Consider the following 17852-nt stretch of genomic DNA (forward strand, 5'->3'; position numbering starts at 1 on the left):
GTGTATTATGCCTGTCCGTGTAAAACAGACAGGCATCTGCTAGGTCATGCCAGAGGCATGATCTAGCAGGCATTCATTACGGGCAGACCTGGGGGGCCTTTATTAGGCCCCCGGCTGCCATTGGAGACAGACACTCGGCGATCTTATCGCCGGGTATCAGAGGGAGCTCCCTCCCTCTCTCCAAAACCACTCAGATGCGGTGCTCGCTATTGTGTTAAACGGGTGAGATCGATACTAATATCGATCTCACCCGGTCGAGCAGGGACGCCCCCAGCCATCAGCTACCTCTGGCAGCTGAGAGCAGGGAGATTTGACAGCTCCCTGCTCTGTTTGTTTACTTCCGATGCAGCGATGTAAAAAGTCTATTGCATCGGAATAAGGCCCGTTAGTGACCGACGTATAAACACTGGGGCAGTCACTAACGGGTTAACAGTTGCCTGACGTATAATACACTGGAATGTCACCTGTAGGCTCCCATGTTAAGAGAATATATATGGCTTGTTATAAATGTAGGGCAAAAGCGTCATGTGAGTGGGGCATTACAATGGTACCTGTCAAGGGATGGACTATATAAGGTAACTAAGGTAACTAGTTAGTTTAGTAGCAGGACAATGGTCAAGCATAAGGATCAGAGCAACTTTGATAAGGGCTTACTTGTGTTGGGCAGATAACTGAGTCAAGAATGTGGGGTGTTTCCTGGTATGCAGTAGTTAGTACCTACCAAAAGTAGTGCAGGGGAGGGCAAACCGTGAACTGATGACAGTCATGGGTGCCCAAAGCTTATTGATCTACATTGGGATCGAAGGATAGAATGTCTCCCACAGAAGGGCTGAAAGCACAAATTACTAAAGTTAATGTGGGCTAAGATAAACAGGTGTCAGAACACACTGTGCATCGCGGCTCGCTGCATTTGGTTCTGCGTAGTCACAGATGGGTCAGAGTGCCCATGCTGACCTCTACCGCTTAAAGCGCCTACAATGGATTTGTGCACATCAGAATGCAAGTAGGTAGCTTGGTCTGATGAATTCTGGTTTCTTTTGCATCGCGTGGATGGCTAGGTGTTTGGGCATCACTTAGGCTGGGTTCACACAACCTATTTTCAGACGTAAACAAGGCGTATTATGCCTAGTTTTACGTCTGAAAATACGGCTACAATACGTCGGCAAACATCTGCCCATTCATTTGAATGGGTTTGCCGACGTACTGTGCAGACGACCTGTCATTTACGCGTCGTTGTTTGACAGCTGTCAAACGACGACGCGTAAAATGACTGCCGCGTAAAATGACTGCCTCGTCAAAGAAGTGCAGGACACTTCTTTGAAACGGAATTTGAGCCGTTCTTCATTGAATTCAATGAAGAACAGCTCAAGATTACGGCATCAATGACTCCTCACAAAATGCGAGGAGGAGCTTTTACGTCTGAAACGACGCAGCTGTTTTCTCCTGAAAACAGTCTGTAATTTCAGACGTAAAAGCCAGTTATCGTGTGCAGTTATCGAGATTCTCAATTGGCAATGTAAAACCAGACATTCATGTGGAAGTTACTTTGGAGGTCACGTACCACCTACCTAAACATTGTTGCAGACCAAGTACACCTCTTCATGGTGACTGTATTCCCTCTTGGTGGCCAGAGGAGGATCTACAGAATGCATTGGCTTTTATAAAAAAAATATTTGATACAGCTGCTCCTGTATTCTGTATACAAAGCAGCGGTATAGTGCGCTAAGACCTGCATCAGTCAGTCCTGTGTACCTGACTGGTTCAGTGTCAGCGGGTCCTGCGTGTCTAACATGCAAGATCCACCTGTAATCGATCACCTCTAAGTTATTAGGTGTGATCGATTACAGGTGGATCCACCCAGGTCCTGCTGATAGTGAACTAGTCCTGCAGACCTGACGGATACAGGTTTCAATGTAAGATACAGCTGCTCTGTATACAGAACAGAGCAGCTGTATTTCAAAAAGTAAAAATAATTTTTAATAAACTAATTTATGAAGTTGCACAAACTTTTATTTTTTTTAATATTTTTTTTTTAAAAAAAGGCCAAAGGTTTACATAGCCTTTAAATTGAAAACTGGGTGTTACCATACAAAGTTATTCACTAAAATAACTTGTCAAAAGAGCTAACCGAACCTCTTTAAAATTTCAAGCTAATCTGTTTATTTTCATGTAGTGCTCTATGTAAGGGCAGCATATTGGGCCCCCTACAGACCAGGTGGAAATACTATGGATTCATCCACATGCTGAAGCATAGTTTCCACATGGAAATCAGACCATGCTGCAAATTCATTTTTTTTCAAACCCGCATCATGCTCATTCTGTTGGATTTCACCCCTTCTACACTGAAAAGAGGTGAAAGCCGCAATAGAATGAGCATGCTGTAGATATAAAAATAAAATATCTGCAACAAAATCTGCTACATGTCCGTTCACAGAACATTTGTCATTTGCTAATAGGAGTGCTGAAAGAGTATAGTGGACTCCTAGTTATGAGTTTGCTTTATTCATGAGGGAGCGCCCCTGCCTCACTTCTCTGCGGTGACTGACAGGCTGCTGTGTATACACTGCAGCTTTTCAATCACTGGACTGAAGGGTCAGCAAGCTCTCCTGATGTATTTTGTTCACCCCATTAGATAAAGGAGCGTTTTTTTTTTTGTTTTTGTTTTTTTTTTCTTCTATTTTTTTTTTTTTAAATCAAACCAGTTTTTATTGATAATACAACATATATCATAAATCTCATGTACATTAACTTGGTTCCAACCGTCAATACATTTTCAGTTTTGTACAACATATACAGTTATATGTATCATAACTCCCCCTTCCCTCCATCCCAACTCCCCCCCCCCCCCCGCAGTACCTCCTCCTTTCCCTGACTCATATAACCATTCTCTCTCCTGCCTCCTACTGATATATCCATACTTGCCTCCTGATCATTCCACCTTAAGGTGTATTCTACCTCCCTGCAGTGCCATAATTGTGTTCCCATTTTCCCCATTGCTTATCGTATTTGTGTATTGCCCCACGTTTTAGGTATATCCGATGTTCCAATGCCACCGTGTGGTTAACGTATCCCACTAGCTCAGACACCTCCGGGGGATCCGCATTCAACCAATATTTTGCTATTAGTTTCCTAGCATGATACAAAACCTTTTTTATGGCCAGTAATTCAGCTCCATCTCCTCCCTCCTCCCCCATGCAGCCCAACACATAGATCTTAGGTTCCAACGGAAAAACTCTCCCAAATACCCCCTCTACCATGCCTCCAACCTCCTTCCAGTAATCATTCAGCTTCGGACAACTCCAGAACATATGCTTTATGTCTGCCCCCTCAAACGAACACCTGGGACACTCCTGCGTTGGTCTGAGTCTCATTTGCATTAACACCTTAGGCGTCCTGTACACTCTATGTAGGAGAAAAAGTTGTGACCTCCTGTGTGCTACATTAATGGAAAGCATTTTGGGCGATTCCAGTATCTCCTCCCACTCATCAGTTATATTCCCCACATCCTCTTCCCATTTGCATCTGATCACCCCCATCGGATCTCCAAGGAATTTGGAAAGTAATGTACCATAGATCACAGAAATAATCCCTTTAGTGTCTTTTGCTCCCAATACCTGTTCCATCACTCCCATAGTAGAGCAGCCCAAGTCCACCAATCTACCCTGGGCCTGCGCCGCATGCCGCAACTGGAGGTACTGATAGAACATCCGATGTGGGAGTCCGAACTCCTCCTGTAGCTGTGAGAACAATTTGAGACTTCCCCCCTCATATACCTGGTATACATATCTGACCCCAGCTTGTTCCCACTCCTGAAAGCCGTCCAAGATATGGAATTCCCAGAAGTATGGATTATCCCATAGAGGTATATAATTGGAGCACCCAGTAACGCCCAGTATTTTTTTGCATTCCCACCAGACCCTATGTATCAATAGCAAAGTCGGTTTCCCTTTCGCCTCCCTCCTCAGTTTATGAGACTCCATTGCCTCTAGTATATCCTCGCCCCGACTCAAATGATGCACCAGTTTCTCACTAGAACCCCACTCTTCCCTATTCTTCCAACCTTTAAAATGTTGTGCTTGGGCTGCTAAGTAATATATCCACGCATTTGGAATAGCTAATCCTCCCTTTTCCGTTGGTAATTGTAATTTTTCCAATTTAATCCTGGGGATCCCCCTTTTCCACAATAAGTCCCTAAACAGATTATGTATTCTCCTGAACCAGTATTTAGGCAACCACACTGGGGCATTATGCACCACATAAAGAACCTGAGGCATCAGAATCATTTTAATCAGGTTTGCTCTTCCTAGCGCTGAAAGTGGTAGTCCAAGCCATATTCTGGTCTTATCTTTTAGTTTGTCCAATAATGGTTTCACATTCAGCGCAACAAAATCCTGCACCCTCCCCGAGACCTTAATCCCCAGATATTTAAATTCCTTAACACAAGGTACAGCAATTCCCCCCACCACCAGTGGCCCCTCCAATGGTTTGAGTGGCAGCAATGTCGACTTACTCCAATTAATTTGAAGCCCTGAAAATTTGCCAAACCGTTCCAATATGGTCATTATCAACGGCAGTGACCGAACTATCTCTCCCAGGAATAGTAAAATATCATCCTCATATAATGCTATGCGTTCCTCCAGCTCCCCACATCGAAACCCTTCTATACCCGGATGTTGCCTTACCACATTTGCCAGAGGTTCGATCGCTAGAGCGAATAATAGCGGGGAAAGTGGACATCCCTGACGCGTCCCCCTCTCCAGTCTAAAGGAATCTGACATCCGCCCATTGGCTCGAATCCTAGCCACCGGTTCCTTATACAGCAATTTTACCCATGTTATAAAATTATTCCCAAATCCGAACCGCTCCAAAACAGCCCACAGATACCCCCACTCCACACTATCAAATGCCTTAGCCGCGTCTAAGGACAACACTGCTCTACCCTGTGTATCTGCAGCCTCTGTCTGCAAATTCAAGAATAATCTTCTTAGATTAACTGCTGTAGATCTTGATGGCATAAATCCCGACTGATCCGGGCCCACTATCTTAGTCCCCACTCTTGTCAGCCTATTAGCCAGAACCTTTGCCAAAATTTTTACATCTGCGGACAGCAGGGATATTGGTCTATAAGAATCCGGCTGTGTTCGATCTTTCCCCTCTTTAGGAATGACTACTATTGCTGCTTCATACATAGTCTGTGGCAGTCGTCCCCTGGCAAAACTATCTTGGAACACCTCTAATAACTCTGGCAGAAGCTCCCCCCCATATGTTTTGTACATCTCAGTAGGTATACCATCCATGCCTGGAGCCTTTTCATTTGCCATAGAACTCACTGCTTCCTGCAATTCCTCCAATGTAATTGGCTCTTCCAGCCACTCTCTCCCCTCCTCCCCTAAGGTAACCCACTCCATTTCCTCTAGATAGTCTGTCAATAGATCTTCCGGATAATCTACCCTCGTACGATACAGCTCGGTATAGAAGGACTTCAACACATCCAGTATGTCCCCTGTTTCTCCAACCAGTGTCCCCTCTTTATCCTGCAATTGGTGGATGAACGCACCCTCCCGCTGAGGCCTAGCCATATTTGCCAACAATCTGCCCGTCATTTCCCCCTCCTCATAATATTTTTGCTGCAAAAACAACCTTTTATTAGCTGCCTGTTCCAGTTGATGTTCCTTTAGTAATTTTAGGGCTACCTTCCACTGGGCCTTCGTTTCTGCTGTATTAGCTACATGAGTCTCCTCGGATAATGTCACCCTTTCCAGTAGATGTTTTCCCACCTGTCGTGATCTATTTTTAATGGTCGTGATTTCCTGGATATACACCCCCCTGATATTCGCCTTCATAGCATCCCATAAGATATCTATAGGTACCGTACCTTTATTAAACTCAAAGTACTCCTGCAAGCTCGCAGTTATTATCTCCTCCCCCACTAGTCGTATCCAGAACGGATTTAGCCTCCAATGCAGTCTTAGCCCCCCTTTCTTCTATATTTTTAGTGCTGTTGGGGCTACTAGACATTTGGGCTTGTAGCTATATTATTCTGCCCTTACGTAGGGCAGCATATTAAACAGACAGATCCGCTTTAAAGATGCTCTTTCACCAGATTATAAATGCCCTATATCCTACATAATGTGATTGGCGCTGTAATGTAGATAACAGTGGGTTTTTATTCTGAAACGATAATTTTTGAGCAAGTTACGAGCAATTTTTGATTTATGCTAATTAGTTTCTTAATAGACAACTGGGCGTGTTAACTTTTTACCAACTGGGCGTTGTAAAACGAAGCGTATGACGCTGACCAATCCGCATCATACACTTCTTTTCATTAATGATTAGCTGTACTCGCAGCACAGCGTGATCTCGCTGTGAATGACAGCACAGCAGCGTGATCTAGTGAGATCACTCTGTGTGCAGTGAAAAGCTTGGCTGGAACAATGAGAAGTGTAGGAGGCTGATTGGTCTGCGCCATACAATTCTCTTTACTATGCCCAGTTGTCTATGAAGAAACGAATTAGCATAAATCTAAAATTGCTCATAACTTGCTCAAGATTGATCGTTTTTCAAAATAAAAACCACTGTTTTCTACATTACAGCGCCGATCAGATTATGTAGGGGATAGGCCACTTATAATCTGGTGACAGAGCCTCTTTAAAGCAAAGCTTAGGTTGAAAATGTAGTTTCCATTTGTGATTATCCATTGTCTTACAAACAGCCAAATTAATAATTTCTCAACAGCGCTGCGTTTATAATTTTTGTGCCGCTGTGTAACAATGGATGTGACGTATTCTTCTCTCTGCAAAATTAGCACTTGCTTAGTACAGGTCAGCAGCAGTTTTGTTGTCTGCCTGACAAATTAACTGGGAACATCCAGGCTTTTCCATACACCTGAAATTAATGCAAGATCATGTCTAGATGGGTGGTATCTGCCATCAAAAAAGTCATGTCTCTGGCCATCCTATCTGTCTTGTTCTCAATACTATGGCTCATTACCCAGGGCAACCCATAACCTTGATGCTTAAAGGGGCTCTGTCACCACATTATAAGTGGCCTGTCTCCTATATAAGAAGATCGGCGCTGAAATGTAGGTGACAGTAATGCTTTTTATTTAGAAAAACCATCTATTTTAAACCACTTTATTAGCGATTTTTAGCTTTATGCTAATGAGTTTCTTAATGCCCAAGTGGGCGTGTTTTTACTTTCGACCAAGTGGGTGTTGTACAGAGTGTATGACGCTGACCAATCAGTGACCAGTCAGTCTCATACACTCCTCTCCATTCATTTACACAGCAGCATCGCGTTCTTACTAGCCACATACACAGACATTAACATTAATCAAGTGTCCTGATAATGAATATACATGACCTCCAGCCTGGACGTCATGTGTATTCAGAATCCTGACACTTCTGAATCTTAAGTGTCAGGATTCTGAATACACATGACGTCCAGGCTGGAGGTCATGTATATTCATTATCAGGACACTTTATTAACGTTAATGCCAAATACAATCGGCACCGATATGTAAATAACGGAGGGAGTTAGAAAAGTAATTTTACGTGAGACAGGGTTTGTGAAGCCTTTCCTATAACATGCTGCACGCGGCTGCACATGTTTGGGGAGGTGAAAGGTTCTCTAAGTGGTTAAGACCTATTGCTTAATACAAGTGGGGAAGCATCTGTCCACACAGTGGCACTGCCTGCCATCACATTTATTATTACATTAGTTTCTAGTCTTAAACTGTTATCTAGCTATTGATACACATAGGAGCACCTTAGCCTCATCTAGTAAGTCATAAGAAATTATTGAAACCTGTGACACAAATATTTGTGCAAAATGAAGATCAGTCTGTAAGAAGGTATTTTCTGATGCATTGAGCCAGGGCTGATGTGGTAACATACGCATGACTACATGCTCGTATCACAATGTTGACGTCTCACTCTGTGCTCACCGTTTGCATTGGATATTTGGTTACAGAGGCTGATTTGTGACAAGACATGCTAGTATGTGCAATTTTCATACAACTAAGGCTAAGTTCACATCTCGTTTTGTGCACACGTTTGTGGTATACGACGACGTATACATTTTAAAAGTTCCAAAAACGTATGCATTTGTAATATATGCTTACGTCTTTTGTGGTAGATGTCGTATAAGTTTTTATGCGCTTGTGTCCGTTAATTATAAAAACATATATTTTTTTTGTTTAGCTAAATCAAACTTTGTAAAGTCAAGATTTCCCATATAAGGTTACAAAAACGTATACGTCTTACATATGCAAATGTAGTGTTTAGTATTGCATAAGTCGTCCATACGTCGCCATTGACTTCAATACAATTAAAAACGTACACGTTTTGGAAAAGTACTGAATAGCATAGTAGACTACACTTTTCAGGACATGGAAAAAAAAGAAGCGTACGTAAGCATACAAAAAATGCAGGTGCAAACTACACTATTAGGGCATCCGTCCTGACCATAGAAATCAATGCACGCTGTGGTTCACGTTTTGACACGGTTTTCGCATTTCAAAACGTGCACGTCAGACGTAAAGTGAAAACGAGATGTGAACTTATCCTTACGTTTGCTGACATACTTTACCGTAATTTATGCTGAATGTACCATAATACACCAGTCTAGGAGGCAGAGCTGGAGACTCGGTCCTCTACTGCATAGTGCACATCGCAGACAGTCTGTGCTTCAGTTTAACATCAATATGTCCTAGCCCATTAATTTAGATTGAAGTTTTTTTTGTTTTTTTTTTAATGTGAATAAGAAAATTGGCTTGTAAAATGCTTCAAGAAGTGACATCGCTACATTTTCAAAGCTTATTTTTTTAGGTCTTTTTAAACTCTGCAGTGTCAAAATACGCCTCGTATGAATCCATTAAACTAATGGGAATCTGTTTGCAGGCGTATTTTAAAGAGGCTCTGTCACCACATTATAAGTGCCCGGTCTCCTATATAAGGAGATCGGCGCTATAATGTAGGTGACAGTAATGCTTTTTATTTTAAAAAATTATCTATTTTTACCACTTTATTAGCGATTTTAGCTTTATGCTAATGAGTTGCTTAATGCCCAAGTGGGCGTATTTTTACTTTAGACCAAGTGGGCGTTGTACAGGGGAGTGTATGACGCTTACCAATCAGCGTCATGCACTCCTCCATTCATTTACTCAGCGCATAGGGATCCTGCTAGATCCTTATGTGCTGTCTTATACTAACACATTAACAATACTGAAGTGTTTAGACAGTGAATAGACATTCCACGGGATGTCTATTCACAATCTCTGTACTTCGTTACTGTTTCTATGGTAGTTACAGGAAGCGTGATCTCGCTGTAACCTGTCATTTACAGCGAGCTCTCGCAAGATCACGCTTCCTCTCCTGTAACTACCACAGACAGAGTAATGAAGTGCAGAGATTGTGAATAGACATCCCGTGGAATGTCTATTCACTGTCTAAACACTTCAGTATTGTTCGTATAAGACAGCACATAAGGATCTAGCAGGATCCCTATGTGCTGAGTAAATGAATGGAGAGGAGTGCATGAGGCTGATTGGTCAGCGTCATACACTCCTCTGTACAACGCCCACTTGGTCTAAAGTAAAAACACGCCCACTTGGGCATTACGCAACTCATTAGCATAAATCTAAAATCGCTAATAAAGTGGTGAAAATAGTTTTTTTTAAAAATAAAAAGCATTACTGTCACCTAAATTACAGCGCCGATCTCCCTATATAGGAGACAGGGCACCTATAATGTGGTGACAGAGCCTGTAAGGGTATGTTCACACGACCGCGTCCGTAACGGCTGAAATTACGGGGATGTTTTCAGGAGGAAACATCCCCGTAATTTCAGCCGTAACGGCATGTGCAGGCGCTTGAACGCCGCGTCAGTTACGGATGTAATTGGCGCTGCTAATCATTGGAGTCAATGAATAACAGCTCCAATTACGGCCAAATTGACAGGTCACTTCTTTGACGTGGGCGTCTATATACGCCTCGTGTGAACAGACAAACGTCAGCCCATTGCCTTCAATGGGCAGATGTTTGTCAACTCTATTGAGGCGTTTTTTTCGGACGTAATTCGGGGCAAAAACGGCCGAATTACGTCTGTAATTAGTGCGTGTGAACATACCCTAAGTGTATTTCGCAGTGTAATAGGAGCATTTTATACTCCGAAATACACCTGAAAGTTATATAAAAAAATTTTTTTTAACCCGAAGCACATTTTAATCAATGTATAGATGAAAAGCTTTAAAACTGTTTACTTTGTTTTAATTCCTTACCGTCAAGATATTATTTTGCTATGATTGAGCACACTCTTGTTTACATGTAGAAGCAGAAAAGCTTTGTATTGTAGTTCACACGTAGCGGCCACAATTTATCTCAAATTGGTTAATTTTTTTTTTATACTGATTGTTAATGGCCACACGATTTTGCAGGTAAACTGCCGTTTTACCCACAGATCTGCACGGCCATTAAAAACCAATTTGACAACTGAGCCGATTTGCTGTAACGATGTGTCAGCCCAATTTGCAGCCAAATCAAGACACCGCCTCGGCTGCATGGTGGCCCATACGTGTGAACTTGTTTTACTGGTCCTACGCTCGACTGAGAAGCAGATACAATTGTATCCGCACTAGGCAATGCTGTTTGAGCCTGGAGTACTGATACATTGTAGCAAACCAGCAAAGAGACTTGTGAAGCTGCTGCTGATGTATTTACTCCATTTGACTATGAATGTCTCTGCAGCATGTACATGGGTTTCAGCAAGCCACGTTTAGATAAATGAGACCGTTGCAGAAAGTACTACAAGTCTCAAGCGTGTAACTATACACCTTGCGAGGTTATCAATTCTAATGTTCTAAGTCTACACAACTGAGTACATTTCTGGAACAATGTTTGCTTTTTTTTTTAAATAAAAGATTTGGTTTAACTCTTGCTCCTAATTTGTGAAAACGAATTCCTACTGAAATGAGTTGCTATAAGGTCAACTGCAGTCATTATTTTTGGTTAATTTGTAGGTGTAGTGTCGTTGTTGGCTGTTCATCCATCTTCTGTCGGAAAACAGCTATTGCCCAAAACATTTGGACAATCCAATGTTAATATTTCTCAACACGTGGTAAGCAATTTTTCTTTCAGTGTGAATATTTTATGGTGGAGAAACCGTGATAAAAATTGGCATATTTGTTGCTTGTTATATACTGTATTACACTTATGTGGTAAATGTGTGCACTGCTTGCCTTTTCTTGGATATCTCTCGGTCCATATTAAGATCAGCTGCCTGTTTACTTAAAGTACATTTCTTAATGTTCTATGTTTAACTATAATGTATATTGAACTGTTTGGATCTGGATGCTTTGTTAACCTGGTTTGTGCAGCTAACATTGAACGAGGTCATCTGGACTTAAGGCAGATAATAAAAATAAAAAAAAATCCTCTCTCAGCAGCTAATAGGGTCATGGTAAGTAGCACATTTATCCAGTTAAGGAGGGGGAACAATGGGACAGCTAGCTTAAAATAACTTGTGATATTCAGTTCCATATTAACCTTGCGTTTGATGGATCAACAAATGTAAAGAATAATCAGTCCTGTTTGTATGGTATGTTGATCTGCACATAAAATCTGCTTTTCCTATGATGTCTGACACATTCGTTGGGATTTTTAGGCTTTGGGAATGCACTGGGCTCTGCCTACGTGTTTGGAATTTATTTTTTTCATTTTTCCCTCATACAGCATAAGGTTAAAGTTACTTAGACTTTACACATTAGTTGTCAATTCTGTTCTGCTCCATCGTAGGAGCAGAATTATAATTTTTTTTAAATTGACCAAGTACAGTATTTCTTCCCTCGACATGTGCTATTTTTCTTGTCAAATATGACAATCTGTGACACAGCCTCCCAGAACATCAGTCAACAGTTAGACAAATTTTCTACAAATGGAAAAAATTGAGGACTTTTGCTCCCCTTTTAGAAGGGGGTGTTCCTGTTAAGATCACTTCAAGAGCAAACCGGTAATCCTGAAAGGTGAGCGAGAACCTAAGGGTAACAACAAAAGATCTACTAAAGACTACAAGCTTCAAAAACCTCTGTTCATGTTCACTTTTTAGAGAAACGCTGAACAATAATGGTGGTCATTGAAGCACGCCATGAAAAAGCCACTGCTGTCCCCAAACAACCATTGCGGCCCTTCTCAAGTTGGCCTGAGACCACCTGGATGTTCCATAGTTCTTCTGGGAAAATGTTCTATGGACAAAGACAAAATGTGATCGTTGAGCATTTGTGCTAAAAAAAAAAGATGTATGGAGGAAAAGGAACATCAAAACCTAACCCAACTGGGGAGAAGGTGGAGCGAGCATCATGCTTTGGGGATGTTTTATGGCCTGGACACCTTGTGGTCATTGAGGGGGTCAATAAATTCAAAAGTGTGTTAAAACATTTTACAGGAGAAGTAAGGGCAGTAGTCCATGACCTCCAGCTGAAGAGGCGTTGGGAGATGCAACAAGACAATGACCCAAAGCCCACAAGTAAATCAATTAAAGAATGATTGAAAAAGAAGATTTGTGTTTTGGAATGGCCGAGATGGAATTCAGACCTTAACCCCATCGAGATACTGTGGCATGACCTGAAGACGACTGTGCACATAAGGCATTCCAGAAATATTGATGAAGTGAAACACCGTTTCAGGGAGGAATGGTCAAAAATTCCTCCTTAATATTGTGCAAATCTCCCTGCCCTGGGTTGTTTACTCCGTGTTCAATAAAAGACATGAACAGTTCAACTGTTTGTGTTATTCAAGTCACCAATAACTAAACTAATAACAGACTACATTTTATCAGTAATCCATGTAGAAATCCAGGTAATTCCAAGGGGTTCACTTAATTTTTCTTGCACTTGTATGGCAGCTATGTCTTTTCTAGTGATTTAACTTCGTGTGATCTTCCATGTGCACTGCCACTGTCTACATCTGCACATGTGCTTACAGTGTAGGGTATGCCAAGATGTGCATGCGGTGTCCGAGCACATGGACGATCTGGTCACGTGCCCACATGAATGTACAATGTCGTCAATGTTTTTATACACTGGTAAGCAATTAGTTTAATGGGAGTTTTTCCACTAGGACAGGCCTCTTTAACCCCTTCTTGCCTTATGACGTTCATTTAAGTCATAGGAACTGTACAGTTCCTGCGATATGTCGTAAATGTGCATAGCTCCTGCTCCTATGCTGACACCTTGCTCTAACAGCTGACATCAGTGTCACTGCTGATCATGGTATCTTAGTTATTTACAGGTGGAGGGAGCGCCTTCTGTCAGCTCATCACCCCCACCCGATGAGTTTCTCTTTTAGCCAGGAACCTAACCATACCATCTTTAGTACCCTCTAGCAGGAGGTTATGCTGACCTGCATATAATACATTGCAACACAGAAGTAGTGCAGTATTATATCCGCAACCAAACTATTTTATATTCCAGTACACTACTGGGACTAAAAAAGAAAAGTTCGGATGTTAACCCCTTCCCGACATTTGTCGTATGGATACGGCATTGAAAGCTAGTGCTTCCCGCATTTTGCCGTGTCCATACGATAAATGGTGGACACCGGCTCAGAAGCTGAGTCAGTGCCACCATCGCCGGATGTCAGCGGTATCTTACAGCTGTAATGGCGGGGACCGAAATTAGCTTCGATCCCCGCCATTAACTTCTTAAATGCAGCGCTCAAATGCGATCACTGCATTTAATCTGTTTGCAGCACATTGGAACCCGAGCAATGAAATTGCTGGGTTTCCGGTGGCTGCAATGGCATCCGGAGGCCTAATACTGGCCTTCCGGTCTGCCTAGCACAGAAGCTTTCCAGGACCTGCCCGGCGGGGCCTGAAAGGCTTCCGTAGCCGACGGCAAAATGGCGCCGGCGCAGGAGCTGAGCCAGCGTCAGTGGTGGATGTCAGCTGTATGTTACAGCTGACATCCACCTGTAGCTAGCTCCGATCCCTGCCATTAACCCCTTCTATGAAGCTATCGCTGCATCTTAGAGGTTGCTAGCAGATTGCCAGCCCTGCCATGCAATCTGGGCCGGCGACTTCTGCTATGGCAACAGGAGACCTAACAAAGGCCTCTTGCTCTGCCACTACGGAAGCAGATTAGGCCCTGCCGGGAGGCGAAGCCTACTTGGCTTGCTGTCTGTGAATGATTGACAGATCTAATACGTTGCACTACATAGGTAGTGCATTGTATTAGAAAAAAACAAAACGGACAGTGGGACTTGAATAAAAGTGTAAAAAAATAAATAAATTTTTACAACATATACGTTTCAAGTAATAAAATAAAACACAATCACCCTGTTCACTTAAGTCCTTTTATTATTGAAAAAATAAACATACATATTTGGTATTGCCATGTCCGTAACCGCCTGAACTATAAAAATATTATGTTATTTATTCCACATGGTGAACAGCGTATAAAAAAAAACAAAACTTAAACTATACCAGAATTTCTGTTTTTTGGTCTCTTTGCCCTACAAATATTGGAATAAAAAGTGATCAAAAAGTCGCATGTATCCAAAAATATATAGCTCGTCTCGCAAAAAAACAAGTCCTCATACAGCTCAGTCAACGAAAAAATTAAAACGTTCTGGTTCTCACAACTTGGCGACAGAAAAAATAAATTCTTTCAGCAAAAGTAATTTTATTGTTCAAAAAGTTCTAAAACATAGTTATAAATTAGGTATCGCCGGAATCGTACCGACTCGCAGAATAAAGTTCATGTCATTTATAACACATTGTGAACGCTGTATAAAATAAACCCCTAAAAATTGCCAGAATTGCAGTTTTTTTTTTGGGCCCTTGCCTCCCAAAAAATAGGATAAAAAGTGATCAGTCGCATGTACCCCAAAATAGTACCAATAACTACAGCTCGTCCCGCAAAAAAACAGCTCTCATGCCACTACGTCTGTGAAAAAATAAATTAGTTAAGGCTCCAATAAGTCAGAAAAGAAAAATATGCAGTTGTGCAGCCCCGAGGAGAACATTTCTTCTGTTTTCAAGAGGTGAATTACCAAGGCCCAAAAATTAGGGAACCAGGAAGGGGAGGGCCCACACATCTGCTGGAAGTGAGGGTGCCCGTATTCTACCAGGACAATGTTTTAACATCAAAATTCCCCAAACTGCAAAAGTGCGGACCAAAAGGGGGATAAGAAAGGATATTTATCAGTGCGACACTGGCCTGTGCAGAAAGGATTGCTTCACAGCGTAACACATCTATGGATAATTTTATTGTTTTTTTACCCCATTATTATACCACCTGACTATGCCCCTGATGTACTCTGCCGGTTTACATGTGCCCCCACATTATAAACTAAAATAACAGTAAAACTCCAAACAAAACTACTACCAAGCAAAATCCACGCTCCAAAAGCCAAATTGCGCTCCCTCCCTTCTGAACCCTACAGCGTGTCCAAACAGCAGTTTGCTTCCAGATGTATGGCATCGCCATACCCAGGGCAACCCTTTTAACAATTTTTGGGGTGTCTCCCCAGTGGAAAAAGCTGGGCACTACATTTTTGCCACTGAAATAGCATATCTAGGGAAAAATTGACATTTTTACTTTGCACCATCCGTAGCGCAATCATTTATGGAAAAGACCTGTGGGGTGAAGATTCTCACTACACCCCTTAATAAATGCCTTAAGGGGTGTAGTTTCCAAGATGGGGGTCACTTCTCAGGGGTTTATTTTATTTCACATCAGAGCCTCTGCAATTGTGAACCAATACTTTGTAAATCGCCAAATTAGGCTTCAATTTTACATGGTACTCTTTCACTCCTGAGCCCTGTCAAATGTCCAGGCAAAAGATTAGGACCACATGTAGGGTGTTTCTAAAACCGGGAAACACTGCATAATAATTAGAGAGCTATCTAGTTATGGTGGCACAAGCTGGGCCCCACATGTTGGCATATCTATGGAAAAAAATCCCATTTTCACTCTGTAATATCGAGTTCACACTAATTTCTGCAAAAACAGCTGCGGGGTTAACATGCTCACTACACCCCTAGGTTGAATACCTTGAGGGGTGTAGTTTACAAAATGTGATCACTTCTGGGGGGTTTCCACTGCTTGGGTCCCACAGGGGCTTTGCAAATGCGACATAGCACCCAGAAACCAATCCAGTAAAATCTGTACTCCTAAAGCCAAATAGGACTCCTTCCCTTCTGAGCCCTACTGTGTGCCCAACAAGCAGTTTTATTACCACATATGGGATATTGCCATACCTGGGAGATATTGCTTTACAAATGTTGCAGTGTTTTTCCTTTAGTCCTTGTGGAAATGTCAAAAAAAGTTTGCTAAACCTACATTAAATTTTTTTTGCAAAAAAACCTGTGCGATCAAAATGCTGACTATACCCCTAGATAATTTCCTCGATGGGTGTAGTTTCCAAAATGGGTCACTTGTTGGGGGTTTCCACTGATTTGTCCCCTAAGGGGCTTTGCAAATGCGACATTGCCTCCGCAAACCATTCCTGCTAAATTTGAGCACCAAAAGCTAAATAGTGCTCTTTCCCTTCTGGGCCCTGCCATGTGTCCAAACAGCCGTTTAGGACTACATGTGGGGTGTTTTAATCAGGAGAAATTGCTTGACAAATGTGGCGATGCTTTTTATTTTTTATTTTTTTTCCCCTTTAGTCCTTAGCTAAACCTACATTTTCTTTGAAAAAAAATGAAGATTTTCATTTTTAGGACCTACTACTAATAATAATTTCTGCAATGAACCTTTTGGGTCAAAATGCTCACTATACCCCTAGATAATTTCCTCGATGGGTGTAGTTTCCAAAATGGGTCACTTGTTGGGGGTTTCCACTGATTTGTCCCCTAAGGGGCTTTGCAAATGCGACATTGCCTCCGCAAACCATTCCTGCTAAATTTGAGCACCAAAAGCTAAATAGTGCTCTTTCCCTTCTGGGCCCTGCCATGTGTCCAAACAGCCGTTTAGGACTACATGTGGGGTGTTTTAATCAGGAGAAATTGCTTGACAAATGTGGCGATGCTTTTTATTTTTTATTTTTTTTCCCCTTTAGTCCTTAGCTAAACCTACATTTTCTTTGAAAAAAAATGAAGATTTTCATTTTTAGGACCTACTACTAATAATAATTTCTGCAATGAACCTTTTGGGTCAAAATGCTCACTATACCCCTAGATAATTTCCTTAAGGGGTTTAGTTTCCCAAATGGGGTTACTTTTGGGGGATTTCCACTGTTTTGGCACCGCAAGACCTCTTCAAACCTGACAAGGTGCCTAAAATAGTCTAATAAAAAGGCCCCAATATCCTCTAGGTGCTCCTTTGCTTCTCAGGCCGGTATTTCAGTCTATTACCACACTAGGGCCACATGTGGGATATTTCCTAAATCTGCAGAACCTGGGCAATAAATATAGATTTTTTTTTTTTCTCTAAATGTTTCGGTTACGAAATAAATGGATTAAAAAGGAATTTCTGCAAAAAGAAAATTTGTAAATTTCACCTTTTACTTTGCTTTAATTCCTGTTAAAATTTCTAAATGCTGTTTTGAATACATTGAGGGGTGACATTTTTAAAATGGGGTGACTTATTGGGGGTTTCTAATATATAAGGCCCTCAAAGACACTTCACAACGGAACTGGCCCCCTTTTCACAATTAAATACTGACTGTTACTGACAAAATTTGCTCGATATAAAGTCCAATGTGTCACGAGAAAACAATCTCAGAATCACTTGGATAGGTAAAAGCATTCCGAAGGTATTACCACATAAATTGAAACATGTCAGATTTGAAAAATGAGACTCCGGAAGGTCAAAAGTGGCCAAAGAGTGAATGGGGTTAAGTAACAAATTTAAAA

General features: G+C 41.7%; 1 protein-coding gene across 8 annotated transcripts in view; it reads left to right on the plus strand.

The window, feature by feature from the left end:
* The window catches only part of TFDP1 (transcription factor Dp-1), a 102568-nt gene that overhangs the window by 20117 nt on the left and 64599 nt on the right, over nt 1-17852 (plus strand). For all 8 annotated transcript variants that reach the window (XM_075852553.1, XM_075852545.1, XM_075852546.1 and 5 more), the window contains one exon: nt 11017-11114. In XM_075852553.1, coding sequence (XP_075708668.1) covers nt 11017-11114 — 98 coding nt within the window. The remainder of the gene's footprint in view (nt 1-11016; nt 11115-17852) is intronic.

This window comes from Rhinoderma darwinii, chromosome 2 (genome assembly GCF_050947455.1).
Source record: "Rhinoderma darwinii isolate aRhiDar2 chromosome 2, aRhiDar2.hap1, whole genome shotgun sequence".
Lineage (NCBI taxonomy): Eukaryota > Metazoa > Chordata > Amphibia > Anura > Rhinodermatidae > Rhinoderma > Rhinoderma darwinii.